The sequence below is a fragment of the Chiloscyllium punctatum genome, chromosome 46, assembly GCF_047496795.1.
Source record: "Chiloscyllium punctatum isolate Juve2018m chromosome 46, sChiPun1.3, whole genome shotgun sequence".
Taxonomy (NCBI): domain Eukaryota; kingdom Metazoa; phylum Chordata; class Chondrichthyes; order Orectolobiformes; family Hemiscylliidae; genus Chiloscyllium; species Chiloscyllium punctatum.
In genome coordinates, this window is record NC_092784.1 from 62,921,494 (window position 1) to 62,938,285 (window position 16,792).

A 16,792-nucleotide genomic window follows, 5' to 3' on the forward strand; every position below is an offset into this window, starting at 1 on the left:
AGTGAATGTGTGTGAGTGAAATGTGTGTGTGTGGGTGTATGTGAGACTTGAGTGAATGTGTGTGTGTGAGTGAGTGTATGTGAGAGTGAGTGTGTGTGTGAGTGAGTGTTTGTGAGAGTGAGTGTGTGTGTGAGTGAGTGTATGTGAGAGTGAGTGTGTGTGTGAGTGAGTGTATGTGAGAGTGAGTGAGTATGTGTGGGGGTGTATGTGAGAGTGAGTGTGTCTGTGTGTGTTTGTGAGTTATGTGAGACTGAGTGTGTCTGTGTATGTGAGAATGAGTGCATGTGCGTGCATGGGTATATGTGAGAGTGAGTGAGTGTGTGTGTGAGGGTATATGTGAGTGGGTGTGTGTGTGTGAGTGGGTGTTACAGAGTGAATGTGTGTGTGAGTGGGTATATGTGAGAGTGAGTGAATGTGTGGGTGGGTGTGGGTCGGTGTATGTGAGAGTCAGTGAAAGTGTGCATGTGGGGTCACTGTGTGCATGTGTGGGTGGGTGTATGTGAGAATGAGTGAGTGTGTGTGTGGGTGGATGGATGGATGTGAGAGTGAGTGCATGTATGTGTGTGTGTGGGTGAGTGAGTGTGCGTGCATGTGTGGGTGGGTATATGTGAGAATGAGTGCATGTGTGTATGTGGGGTGGATGGATGTGAGAGTGAGTGTGTGTGTGTGTGAGTGTATGTGAGAGTGAGTGTGTGTGTGTGTGAGTGGGTATATGTGAGAGTGAGTGTGTGTGTGTGTGAGTGGGTATATGTGAGAGTGAGTGTGTGTGAGTGGGTGTATGTGAGAGTGAGTGTGTGAGGTGTGAGAGTGAGTGTGTGTGTATGTGGATGGGTGTATGTGAGTGAGTGAGTGAGAGTGTGTGTGAGTGGGTGTATGTGAGAGTGAGTGTGTCTGTGTGGGTGTGTGTGTATGTGAGTTATGTGAGGGTGAATATGTGTGTGAACCAGTCTATGTGAGAGTGAGTGTGTGCGTGCATGGGTGTATGTGAGCGAGTGAGTGTGTGGGTGTGTGTGGGTGTATGTGAGAGAATGTGTGTGTGAGTGGGTGTGAGTGGGTGTATGTGAGTGTGTGTGTGTGGCTGTATGTGAGAGTGAGTGTGAGTAGGTGTATGTGAGAGTGAGTGTGTGTGTCTGTGTTTGGGTGTATGTGAGAGTGAGTGAGTGTGTGGGTGTATGTGAGAGTGAGTGAGTGTGTGTGAGTGTGTACACATATTTATGCATGTGTATCTAATGAAGACACAACTGGACATGGCTATAATATTCCCATGGTTACATTTCCTCCAGATGCCAGAGGAGTGAATAAGTAGGGTGCTGGAGATCCTGTGAAAACCGATTTCATTGGGATTCAGCATTTCCTTCTAAAGAGGACAAGAATGGAGAAGACAGGAGGCATGTTTAAGGTGGTCCTAGCTTTAAGCTGGGGCCAAATCTTGCCTTGGTCCTCTCAAAGCCATTCACAGACATGAAAGTGCAGTACCCTCCTGGCACGTGAGAACAGGAAACCTCAAACCGAGGAAACATTCCCAACCTTAGCCAGCGCAGCAACTTGTGCGCACCACAGAATCTCTACAACATAAATTATTTTAAAAAGTCCCAAAGATATTGCCATATTGTGCAAAAGAAGGTTAGAGGAAGACTTCACAAAGTGAGGAGCAGAGTTTAGTGTTTGCAACCAGTTTCACTTCATATCCACCGGCTTATGTTCCATTGATCTGGCTCTTTCTAGAACCTTGCGGAATAACTTATAAGAAACAGTACGTAAAATATAACATTAAAAATAAAACAAATCATTGCTTGACTTAACTACAAAGACAAAGCTTGTAGATAATTCTAGAAAAGGCACGCAGTTCCCAGACCCTGTCACACTCAGAGAAACAGATTCCTTGTCATGGAAACAATGTGGGGGAGAGGGAGCTTAGGTGGGTCCACCTGGTTCTTGTTGGAAGTCTCTCATTTACCCAGGTTGTGACTGTTTCTTTCACTGCTGTTGGGCTGGGGGGAGATTGAGGTACACACTCTTTCAAAGTGACTTCCTCTCACCGTATTAAAGGTTCAAACCAAAGAATGGCTTTGATCTCCTGTCCCCTTCCCATACTGAGTTAACTCAGTTTTCGGGCGCTCTGATGTTGGAATCCACCCACAGACCTGGATTCCAATCACAGATGATGCGTATGTCTCCAAGAATGGACAAATTTCATCTGTTTTGCACAAGGGCTGTTCTCCCTCTTTTATGACTCTACAGAAGATGTGTCCTTGGCTGTGGTGCCTATTTGTCCCTCCTTGGTGCTGTTGTCTTCCTGTGCCTCAGCTGTGCACAACATGGTCTCTTCTGAGCTGTGGCAGCTTGTCTCCTCCTCTCCTGTGCTGTTTCTCTCCTTGTCTGATCGATCAGATTCCTCTTCTTCCTCCAGTGTCAGTTCAAACTGGAACTTGTCAGTGCAAATCTCTTCGCCCTGGCTGGGGTCATCCAGTGGTGGTGAGGGGCTCTGTGGGATCATACTCTGGTACCAGTACCTGTTGTCCTCAAGTGTGTCCAGGATATCCTGGGCATCAGGGTGCACGAGGTCACCCCATGTCTCCCACAGTGGGTGAACTATGTAGTCAATGAATCCCACCTGCAAAGCACAGAGAATGGCATCAGAGACAATAAACCTTATTCCATCCCCTGAGCACTTACCTTCCTTGGCTTCTCCCCCCATTACCTTGCTCTCCCTATGCTCTCCTTGCTGTGGACATAGTTATTCAGGACCGAGATTCCTGGGAGAAGCAGGTCTTGCTGACTGTCCCATATTGTGGTCCTCATGTAGGGAAAACCTGGATTTGGGATCATTTATAACCAGACTGACACTGAGAACCAGCCCGATCTTACACTGATGGGTGCATGACAACCTGTGCTCATACTCAAATACTGTTTGACAGAAGGAAGAGGACAGCAGAAGTCTTCAATAACTCAGGAGTGCTGAGGCTAAATGAAATACATGGCTCAGTTGTTCATAGATGACCTCTCCCTTGTTTCAGTAAATACCTGGGTCTTTTCCACTGAGGCTGTGTGTTTGTCACACATTGGGCTGATCTCCATGCCGCGCTCTCGTTCCTTATCTCCCTGACGGAAAAACTCTTCCAGGATGCGATCTGTCCACTGCCGGTACAACTCCAGTGGTTTGGTAGGATTACTCAGGTCAGCACAGTGAACCATATTTCTCATCACCTAGCAACACAAACATACCGACTCTGAGTAACCATGGGAACTAAACTCAGGGGATCGAGTGGGAGCTCAGACATGGTTATCAGGGAATCATTGATTCTGCAGCTTTCAACATTTTTCACGTAGGCAGCACATATGTGACAGGGCTCACAGGCCGTACTCTCTGACACGGGACACACGGTCCATACAATCTGACACTGGACACACAGTCCGTACTCTCCGACACTGCACACACAGTCCGTACTCTCTGACAGGGTACACACAGTCTGTACTCTCTGACACGGGACACACAGTCCGTACTCTCTGACACTGCACACACGGTCCGTACTCTCTGACACGGGACACACAGTCCGTACTCTCTGACATGGGACACACAGTCCGTACACTCTGACACGGGACACACAGTCCGTACTCTCTGACACGGGACACACAGTCCGTACTCTCTGACATGGGACACACAGTCCGTACTCTCTGACACGGGACACACAGTCCGTACTCTCTGACACTGCACACACAGTCCGTACTCTCAGACACGGGACACACAGTCCGTACTCTCTGACACGGGACACACAGTCCGTACACTCTGACATGGGACACACAGTCCGTACTCTCTGACACGGGACACACAGTCCGTACTCTCTGACACTGCACACACAGTCCGTACTCTCAGACACGGGACACACAGTCCGTACTCTCTGACACGGGACACACAGTCCGTACTCTCTGACACTGCACACACAGTCCGTACTCTCAGACACGGGACACACAGTCCGTACACTCTGACACGGGACACACAGTCCGTACTCTCTGACATGGGACACACAGTCCGTACTCTCTGACACGGGACACACAGTCCGTACTCTCTGACACAGGACACACAGTCCGTACTCTCTGACACAGGACACACAGTCCGTACTCTCTGACACTGGGCACACAGTCCGTACTCTCTGACACTGGGCACACAGTCCGTACTCTCTGACACTGGGCACACAGTCCGTACTCTCTGACACGGGACACACAGTCCGTACTCTCTGACTCTGGGCACACAGTCCGTACTCTCTGACATGGGACACACAGTCCGTACTCTCTGACACGGGACACACAGTCCGTACTCTCTGACATGGGACACACAGTCCGTACTCTCTGACACGGGACACACAGTCCGTACTCTCTGACACTGCACACACAGTCCGTACTCTCAGACACGGGACACACAGTCCGTACTCTCTGACACGGGACACACAGTCCGTACACTCTGACACGGGACACACAGTCCGTACACTCTGACACGGGACACACAGTCCGTACTCTGAGACAGGGGTGGCACAGTCCCTACTCTCTGACACGGGACACACAATCCGTACTCTCTGACATGGGACACACAGTCCGTACACTCTGACACGGGACACACAGTTCGTACTCTGAGACAGGGGTGGCACAGTCCGTACTCTCTGACACGGGACACACAATCCGTACTCTCTGACACTGGACACACAGTCCGTACTCTCAGACACGGGACACACAGTCCGTACGCATTGACACGGGATACACGGTCCATACTCTCTGACACTGGGCACACGGTCCATATTCTCTGACACGGGACACACAGTCCGTACTCTCTGCTACGGGACACCCAGTCCGTACTCTCGGACACAGGATACCCCATCCGTACTCTCTGGCACTGGACACACAGTCCGTACAGTCTCATGTGGGACAAACAGTCATACAATCTCACCTTGGACACACAGTCCAGACACTCTGACCAGGGAAACAGGGTCTGTATTCTCTAACATGGGACACACAGTCCGTACTCTCTGACATGGGACACACAGTCCATACTCTCTGACAGTGGGCACACAGTCCGTACTCTCTGACACGGGACACACAGTCCGTGCTCTCAGACACAGGACACACAGTCCGTACTCTCTGACACGGGACACACAGTCCGTGCTCTCAGACACAGGACACACAGTCCATACTCTCTGACAGTGGGCACACAGTCCGTACTCTCTGACACGGGACACACAGTCCGTGCTCTCAGACACGGGACACACAGTCCGTGCTCTCAGACACAGGACACACAGTCCGTACTCTCTGACACTGGACACACAGTCCGTACTCTCTGACACGGGATACCCCGTCCATACTCCCTGACACTGGACACACAGTCCGTACTCTCTGACACGGGACATACAGTCCGTACTCTCTGACACGGGATACCCCGTCCATACTCTCTGACACTGGACACACAGTCCGTACTCTCTGACACGGGACATACAGTCCGTACTCTCTGACACGGGACATACCGTCCGTACTCTCTGACACTGGACACACAGTCCGTACTCTCTGACACTGGACACACAGTCCGTACTCTCTGACACTGGACACACAGTCCGTACTCTCTGACACTGGACACACAGTCCATACTCTCTGACACGGGACACACAGTCCATACTCTCTGACACGGGACACACAGTCCGTACACTGTGACACTGGGACACACAGTCCGTACTCTCTGACACGGGACACAGTCCGTACTCTCTGACACAGGACACACAGTCCGTACTCTCTGACACAGGACACACAGTCCGTACTCTCTGACAGTGGACACACAGTCCGTACGCTCTGACACGGCGCACACAGTCCGTACTCTCTGACACTGGGCACACAGTCCGTACTCTCTGACACAGGACACACAGTCCGTACTCTCTGACACAGGACACACAGTCCGTACTCTCTGACAGTGGACACACAGTCCGTACTCTCTGACACAGGACACACAGTCCGTACTCTCTGACACAGGACACACAGTCCGTACTCTCTGACACAGGACACACAGTCCGTACTCTCTGACACTGGACACACAGTCCGTACTCTCTGACACTGGGCACACAGTCCCTTCACTCTGACACTGGACACACAGTCCGTACTCTCTGACACGGGATATACAGTCCGTACGCATTGACACGGGAAACACAGCCCGTACTCTCTGACACTGGGCACACAGTCAATACTCTCTGACACTAGACACACAGTCCATACTCTCTAACACGGGACACACAGTCCGTACTTTCTGACACGGGACACACAGTCCGTACTATCTGACACGGGACACACAGCCCGTACTCTCTGACACGGGACACACAGTCCGTACTTTCTGACACGGGACACACAGTCCGTACTCTCTGACACTGGGCACATGGTCCATTCTCTCTGACATGGGACACACAGGCCCTACTCTCTGACACTGGACACACAGTCCGTACTCTCTGACACGGGACACACAGCCCGTACTCTCTGACACTGGGCACACGGTCGTATTCTCTAACACGGGACACACAGTCCGTACTCTCTGACATGGGACACACAGTCCGTACTCTCTGACACGGGACACACAGTCCATACTCTCTGACACTGGACACACAGTCCGTACTCTCTGACACGGGACATACTGTCCGTACTCTCTGACACGGGATACCCCGTCCATACTATCTGACACTGGACATACAGTCCGTACTCTCTGACATGGGACATACCGTCCGAACTCTCTGACACTGGACACACAGTCCGTACTCTCTGACACGGGACATACCGTCCGTACTCTCTGACACTGGACACACAGTCCGTACTCTCTGACACGGGACACACAGTCCGTACTCTCGACACTGGACACACAGTCCATACTCTCTGACACGGGACACACAGTCCGTACACTGTGACACTGGGACACACAGTCTGTACCCTCTGACACGGGACACACAGTCTGTACTCTCTGACACAGGACACACAATCCGTACTCTCTGACACTGGGCACACAGTCCGTACTCTCTGACACAGGACACACAGTCCGTACTCTCTGACAGTGGACACACAGTCCGTACTCTCTGACACGGCGCACACAGTCCGTACTCTCTGACACAGGACACACAGTCCGTACTCTCTGACACTGGAAACACAGTCCGTACTCTCTGACACTGGGCACACGGTCCCTACACTCTGACACTGGACACACAGTCCGTACTCTCTGACACGGGATATACAGGCCGTACGCATTGACACGGGAAACACAGCCCATACTCTCTGACACTGGGCACACAGTCGTATTCTCTAACACGGGACACACAGTCCGTACTCTCTGACACTGGACACACAGCCCGTACTCTCTGACACTGGGCACACGGTCCATACTCTCTAACACGGGACACACAGTCCGTACTCTCTGACACGGGACACACAGCCCGTACTCTCTGACACGGGACACACAGTCCTTACTCTTTGACACAGGACACACAGTCGGTACACTCAGACAGGGGACACACAGTCCGTACGCACTGACATGGGATACACAGTCCGTACTTCCTGACACAGGGCACACAGTCCGTACTCTCTGACAGTGGACACACAGTCCGTACTCTCTGACAGTGGACACACAGTCCGTACTCTCTGACACGGGACACACAGTCCGTACTCTCTGACACGGGACACACAGTCCGTACTCTCTGACACTGGGCACACAGTCCGTACTCTCTGACACGGGACACACAGTCCGTACTCTCTGACACTGGACACACAGTCCGTACACTCTGACACAGGGCACACATTCTGTACTCTCTGACACTGGACACACAGTCCGTACTCTCTGACACGAGACACACTGTCAGTTATCTCTGACACTGGACACACGGTCCATACTCTCTGACACAGGACACACAGTCCGTACGCATTGACACGGGATACACAGTCCGTACTCTCTGACACTGGGCACACGGTCGTATTCTCTAACATGGGACACACAGTCCGTACTCTCTGACACGGGACACACAGCCCATTCTCTCTGACACGGGACACACAGTCCGTACTCTCTGACACGGGACACACAGTCCGTACTCTCTGACAGTGGACACACAGTCCGTACTCTCTGACAGTGGACACACAGTCCGTACTCTCTGACACTGCGCACACAGTCCGTACTCTCTGACACGGGACACACAGTCCGTACTCTCTGACAGTGGACACACAGTCCGTACTCTCTGACACAGGACACACAGTCCGTACTCTCTGACACTGGGCACACAGTCCGTACTCTCTGACACGGGACACACAGTCTGTACTCTCTGACACAGGACACACAGTCCGTACTCTCTGACACGGGACACACAGTCTGTACTCTCTGACACGGGACACACAGTCCGTACTCTCTGACACTGGGCACACAGTCCGTACTCTCTGACACAGGGCACACAGTCCGTACTCTCTGACACGGGACACACAGTCCGTACTCTCTGACACGGGACAAACAGTCCGTACTCTCTGACATGGGACACACAATCCATACTCTCTGACACTGCGCACACAGTCCGTACTCTCTGACACTGGGCACACAGTCTGTACTCTCTGACACTGGACACACAGTCCATACTCTCTGACAGTGGACACACAGTCCGTACTCTCTGACACTGGGCACACAGTCCGTACTCTCTGACACAGGACACACAGTCCGTACTCTCTGACAGTGGACACACAGTCCGTACTCTCTGACACTGCGCACACAGTCCGTACTCTCTGACACTGCGCACACAGTCCGTACTCTCTGACACGGGACACACAGTCCGTACTCTCTGACACTGGGCACACAGTCCGTACTCTCTGACATGGGACACACAGTCTGTACTCTCTGACACGGGACACACAGTCCGTACTCTCTAACACTGGGCACACAGTCCGTACTCTCTGACATGGGACACACAGTCTGTACTCTCTGACACGGGACACACAGTCCGTACTCTCTGACACTGGGCACACAGTCCGTACTCTCTGACATGGGACACACAGTCCGTACTCTCTGACACGGGACACACAGTCCGTACTCTCTGACAGTGGACACACAGCCCGTACTCTCTGACACTGGGCACACGGTCCATATACTCTGACACTGGGCACACATTCCGTATTCTCTGACACTGGGCACACGGTCCATATACTCTGACACTGGGCACACATTCCGTACTCTCTGACACTAGGCACACAGTCCGTACTCTCTGACACTAGGCACACAGTCCATACTCTCTGAGACTGTGCACACAATCCGTACTGTCTGACACAGGACACACAGCCCGTACTCTCTGACACTGGACACACAGTCCGTACTCTCTGACACTGGGCACACGGTCCATATACTCTGACACTGGGCACACATTCCGTACTCTCTGAGACGGGACACACAGTCCGTACTCTCTGACACGGGATACACAGTCCGTACTCTTTGACACTAGGCACACAGTCCGTACTCTCTGACGCTAGACACACAGTCCGTACTCTTTGACACTAGGCACACAGTCCGTACTCTCTGACGGTAGACACACAGTCCGTACTCTCCGTCACTGGACACACGGTCCATACTCTCTGACACGGGATACACAGTCCTTACTCTTTGACACAGGACACACAGTCGGTACACTCAGACAGGGGACACACAGTCCGTACGCACTGACATGGGATACACAGTCCGTACTTCCTGACACAGGGCACACAGTCCGTACTCTCTGACAGTGGACACACAGTCCGTACTCTCGGACAGTGGACACACAGTCCGTACTCTCTGACACGGGACACCCAGTCCGTACTCTCTGACACAGGACACACAATCCGTACTCTCTGACACTGGGCACACAGTCCGTACTCTCTGACAGTGGACACACAGTCCGTACTCTCTGACACGAGACACACTGTCAGTTATCTCTGACACTGGACACACGGTCCATACTCTCTGACACAGGACACACAGTCCGTACGCATTGACACGGGATACACAGTCCGTACTCTCTGACACTGGGCACACAGTCTGTACTCTCTGACACAGGACACACAGTCCGTACTCTCTGACACGGGACACACAGTCCGTACTCTCTGACACGGGACACACAGTCTGTACTCTCTGACACGGGACACACAGTCCGTACTCTCTGACACTGGGCACACAGTCCGTACTCTCTGACACAGGGCACACAGTCCGTACTCTCTGACACGGGACACACAGTCCGTACTCTCTGACACGGGACACACAGTCCGTACTCTCTGACATGGGACACACAATCCATACTCTCTGACACTGCGCACACAGTCCGTACTCTCTGACACTGGGCACACAGTCTGTACTCTCTGACACTGGACACACAGTCCGTACTCTCTGACAGTGGACACACAGTCCGTACTCTCTGACACTGGGCACACAGTCCGTACTCTCTGACATGGGACACACAGTCTGTACTCTCTGACACGGGACACACAGTCCGTACTCTCTGACACGGGACACACAGTCCGTACTCTCTGACACTGGGCACACAGTCCGTACTCTCTGACATGGGACACACAGTCTGTACTCTCTGACACGGGACACACAGTCCGTACTCTCTGACACTGGGCACACAGTCCGTACTCTCTGACATGGGACACACAGTCCGTACTCTCTGACACGGGACACACAGTCCGTACTCTCTGACAGTGGACACACAGCCCGTACTCTCTGACACAGGACACACAGTCCGTACTCTCTGACACTGGACACACGGTCCGTACTCTCTGACACTGGGCACACGGTCCATATACTCTGACACTGGGCACACATTCCGTACTCTCTGACACTAGGCACACAGTCCGTACTCTCTGACACTAGGCACACAGTCCATACTCTCTGAGACTGTGCACACAATCCGTACTGTCTGACACAGGACACACAGCCCGTACTCTCTGACACTGGACACACAGTCCGTACTCTCTGACACTGGGCACACGGTCCATATACTCTGACACTGGGCACACATTCCGTACTCTCTGAGACGGGACACACAGTCCGTACTCTCTGACACGGGACACACAGTCCGTACTCTCTGACACTGGGCACACAGTCCGTACTCTCTGACACAGGACACACAGTCCGTACTCTTTGACACTAGGCACACAGTCCGTACTCTCTGACGGTAGACACACAGTCCGTACTCTCTGACACTAGGCACACAGTCCGTACTCTCTGACGCTAGACACACAGTCCGTACTCTTTGACACTAGGCACACAGTCCGTACTCTCTGACGCTAGACACACAGTCCGTACTCTTTGACACTAGGCACACAGTCCGTACTCTCTGACGGTAGACACACAGTCCGTACTCTCCGTCACTGGACACACGGTCCATACTCTCTGACACGGGATACACAGTCCTTACTCTTTGACACAGGACACACAGTCGGTTCACTCAGACAGGGGACACACAGTCCGTACGCACTGACATGGGATACACAGTCCGTACTTCCTGACACAGGGCACACAGTCCGTACTCTCTGACAGTGGACACACAGTCCGTACTCTCTGACACGGGACACCCAGTCCGTACTCTCTGACACGGGACACACAATCCGTACTCTCTGACACTGGGCACACAGTCCGTACTCTCTGACACAGGACACACAGTCCGTACTCTCTGACAGTGGACACACAGTCCGTACTCTCTGACACGAGACACACTGTCAGTTATCTCTGACACTGGACACACGGTCCATACTCTCTGACACAGGACACACAGTCCGTACGCATTGACACGGGATACACAGTCCGTACTCTCTGACACTGGGCACACGGTCGTATTCTCTAACATGGGACACACAGTCCGTACTCTCTGACACGGGACACACAGTCCATTCTCTCTGACACGGGACACACAGTCCGTACTCTCTGACACAGGACACACAGTCCGTACTCTCTGACAGTGGACACACAGTCCGTACTCTCTGACAGTGGACACACAGTCCGTACTCTCTGACACTGCGCACACAGTCCGTACTCTCTGACACGGGACACACAGTCCATACTCTCTGACAGTGGACACACAGTCCGTACTCTCTGACACAGGACACACAGTCCGTACTCTCTGACACTGGGCACACAGTCCGTACTCTCTGACACTGGGCACACAGTCCGTACTCTCTGACACAGGACACACAGTCCGTACTCTCTGACACGGAACACACAGTCCGTACTCTCTGACACGGGACACACAGACTGTACTCTCTGACACAGGACACACAGTCCGTACTCTCTGACATGGGACACACAGTCTGTTCTCTCTGACACGGGACACACAGTCCATACTCTCTGACACTGGGCACACAGTCAGTACTCTCTGACACGGGACACACAGTCCGTACTCTCTGACATGGGACACACAGTCCGTACTCTCTGACACGGGACACACAGTCCGTACTCTCTGACACGGGACAAACAGTCCGTACTCTCTGACATGGGACACACAGTCCATACTCTCTGACACTGCACACACAGTCTGTACTCTCTGACACTGGGCACACAGTCTGTACTCTCTGACACTGGATACACAGTCCATACTCTCTGACAGTGGACACACAGTCCGTACTCTCTGACACTGGGCACACAGTCCGTACTCTCTGACACAGGACACACAGTCCGTACTCTCTGACAGTGGACACACAGTCCGTACTCTCTGACACTGGGCACACAGTCCGTACTCTCTGACAGTGGACACACAGTCCGTACTCTCTGACACTGCGCACACAGTCCGTACTCTCTGACACGGGACACACATTCTGTACTCTCTGACACAGGACACACAGTCCGTACTCTCTGACACGGGACACACAGTCTGTACTCTCTGACACGGGACACACAGTCCGTACTCTCTGACACTGGGCACACGGTCAGTACTCTCTGACATGGGACACAGTCTGTACTCTCTGACACGGGACACACAGTCCGTACTCTCTGACACTGGGCACACAGTCCGTACTCTCTGACATGGGACACACAGTCTGTACTCTCTGACACGGGACACACAGTCTGTACTCTCTGACACTGGGCACACAGTCCGTACTCTCTGACATGGGACACACAGTCCGTACTCTCTGACACGGGACACACAGTCCGTAATCTCTGACAGTGGACACACAGCCCGTACTCTCTGACACAGGACACACAGTCCGTACTCTCTGACACTGGACACACAGTCCGTACTCTCTGACACTGGGCACACGGTCCATATACTCTGACACTGGGCACACATTCCGTATTCTCTGACACTGGGCACACGGTCCATATACTCTGACACTGGGCACACATTCAGTACTCTCTGACACTAGGCACACAGTTCGTACTCTCTGAGACTGTGCACACAATCCGTACTGTCTGACACAGGACACACAGCCCGTACTCTCTGACACTGGACACACAGTCCGTACTCTCTGACACTGGGCACACGGTCCATATACTCTGACACTGGGCACACATTCCGTACTCACTGAGACGGGACACACAGTCCGTACTCTCTGACACGGGATACACAGTCCGTACTCTTTGACACTAGGCACACAGTCCGTACTCTCTGACGCTAGACACACAGTCCGTACTCTCTGACACGGGATACACAGTCCGTACTCTTTGACACTAGGCACACAGTCCGTACTCTCTGACGCTAGACACACAGTCCGTACTCTCCGTCACTGGACACACGGTCCATACTCTCTGACACGGGATACACAGTCCTTACTCTTTGACACAGGACACACAGTCGGTACACTCAGACAGGGGACACACAGTCCGTACGCACTGACATGGGATACACAGTCCGTACTTCCTGACACAGGGCACACAGTCCGTACTCTCTGACAGTGGACACACAGTCCGTACTCTCTGACAGTGGACACACAGTCTGTACTCTCTGACACGGGACACCCAGTCCGTACTCTCTGACACAGGACACACAATCCGTACTCTCTGACACTGGGCACACAGTCCGTACGCTCTGACAGTGGACACACAGTCCGTACTCTCTGACACGGGACACACAGCCCGTACTCTCTGACACGGGACACACAGTCCGTACTCTCTGACATGGGACACACAGTCCGTACTCTCTGACACTGGACACACATTCCGTACTCTCTGACACTGGACACACATTCCGTACTCTCTGACACTAGGCACACAGTCCATTCTCTCTGACACGGGACATACAGTCCGTACTCTCTGACACTGGGCACACATTCCGTCCTCTCTGACACTGGGCACACGGTCCATATACTCTGACACTGGGCACACGGTCCATATACTCTGACACTGGGCACACATTCCGTACTCTCTGACACTGGGCACACGGTCCATATACTCTGACACTGGGCACACATTCCGTACTCTCTGACATTAGGCACACAGTCCGTACTCTCTGACACTAGGCACACAGTCCGTACTCTCTGAGACTGTGCACACAGTCCGTACTGTCTGACACAGGACACACAGCCCGTACTCTCTGACACTGGACACACAGTCCGTACTCTCTGAGACTGTGCACACAGTCCGTACTGTCTTACACAGGACACACAGCCCGTACTCTCTGACACTGGACACACAGTCCGTACTCTCTGACACTGGGCACACGGTCCATATACTCTGACACTGGGCACACATTCCGTACTCTCTGACACTAGGCACACAGTCCAATCTCTCTGACACGGGACATACAGTCCGTACTCTCTGACACGGGATACACAGTCCGTACGCATTGACACGGGAAACACAGCCCGCACTCTCTGACACTGGGCACATGGTCGTAATCTCTAACACGGGACACACAGTCCGTACTCTCTGACACGAGACACACAGTCCGTACTCTCTGACACAGGGCACACAGTCCGTACTCTCTGACACTAGACACACAGTCCGTACTCTCTGACACTGGACACACAGTCCGTACTCTCCGACACTGGACACACAGTCCGTACTCTCCGACACTGGACACACGGTCCATACTCTCTGACACAGGACACACAGTCCGTACTCTCTGACACTGGGCACATGGTCCATACTCTCTAACACAGGACACACAGTCCGTACTCTCTGACATGGGGCACACAGTCCTTACTCTTTGACACAGGACACACAGTCCTTACTCTCTGACACTGGACACACAGTCCGTACTCTCTGACATGGGGCACACAGTCCGTACTCTCTGACACAGGACACACAGTCCGTACTCTCTAACACAGGACACACAGTCCGTACTCTCTGACACGGGACACACAGTCCGTACTCTCTGACATGGGGCACACAGTCCTTACTCTTTGACACAGGACACACAGTCCTTACTCTCTGACACTGGACACACAGTCCGTACTCTCTGACACAGGACACACAGTCCGTACTCTCTGACACGGGACACACAGTCTGTACTCTCTGACACAGGACACACAGTCCGTACTCTCTGACACGGGACACACAGTCTGTACTCTCTGACACGGGACACACAGTCCGTACTCTCTGACACTGGGCACACAGTCCGTACTCTCTGACACGGGACACACAGTCCGTACTCTCTGACACGGGACACACAGTCCGTACTCTCTGACACGGGACACACAGTCCGTACTCTCTGACACGGAACAAACAGTCCGTACTCTCTGACATGGGACACACAGTCCGTACTCTCTGACACGGGACACACAGTCCGTACTCTCTGACACGGGACACACAGTCCGTACTCTCTGACACTGGGCACACAGTCTGTACTCTCTGACACTGGACACACAGTCCGTACTCTCTGACAGTGGACACACAGTCCGTACTCTCTGACACTGGGCACACAGTCCGTACTCTCTGACACAGGACACACAGTCCGTACTCTCTGACAGTGGACACACAGTCCGTACTCTCTGACACTGGGCACACAGTCCGTACTCTCTGACTCTGCGCACACAGTCCGTACTCTCTGACACAGGACACACATTCTGTACTCTCTGACACAGGACACACAGTCCGTACTCTCTGACACGGGACACACATTCTGTACTCTCTGACACGGGACACACAGTCCGTACTCTCTGACACTGGGCACACAGTCCGTACTCTCTGACATGGGACACACAGTCTGTACTCTCTGACACGGGACACACAGTCCGTACTCTCTGACAGTGGACACACAGTCCGTACTCTCTGACACAGGACACACAGTCCGTACTCTCTGACACTGGGCACACAGTCCGTACTCTCTGACACTGCGCACACAGTCCGTACTCTCTGACACAGGACACACATTCTGTACTCTCTGACACTGGGCACACATTCCGTACTCACTGAGACGGGACACACAGTCCGTACTCTCTGACACGGGATACACAGTCCGTACTCTTTGACACTAGGCACACAGTCCGTACTCTCTGACGCTAGACACACAGTCCGTACTCTCTGACACGGGATACACAGTCCGTACTCTTTGACACTAGGCACACAGTCCGTACTCTCTGACGCTAGACACACAGTCCGTACTCTCCGTCACTGGACACACGGTCCATACTCTCTGACACGGGATACACAGTCCTTACTCTTTGACACAGGACACACAGTCGGTACACTCAGACAGGGGACACACAGTCCGTACGCACTGACATGGGATACACAGTCCGTACTTCCTGACACAGGGCACACAGTCCGTACTCTCTGACAGTGGACACACAGTCCGTACTCTCTGACAGTGGACACACAGTCTGTACTCTCTGACACGGGACACCCAGTCCG

The 16,792-nt window shown here is 52.9% G+C and overlaps 1 protein-coding gene across 4 annotated transcripts in view; it reads right to left on the reverse strand.

Annotated features, from left to right (window-relative positions):
- Positions 1 to 909: 909 nt before the first annotated feature.
- LOC140468227 (3',5'-cyclic-AMP phosphodiesterase 4B-like) overlaps positions 910 to 16,792 on the reverse strand; it is a 666,103-nt gene continuing 650,220 nt past the window's right edge. For all 4 annotated transcript variants that reach the window (XM_072564484.1, XM_072564485.1, XM_072564486.1 and 1 more), the window contains 2 exons: positions 3,025 to 3,207; positions 910 to 2,614 (listed from right to left, as the gene is read on the reverse strand). In XM_072564484.1, coding sequence (XP_072420585.1) covers positions 2,228 to 2,614; positions 3,025 to 3,207 — 570 coding nt within the window. In that variant the 3' untranslated portion in view covers positions 910 to 2,227. The remainder of the gene's footprint in view (positions 2,615 to 3,024; positions 3,208 to 16,792) is intronic.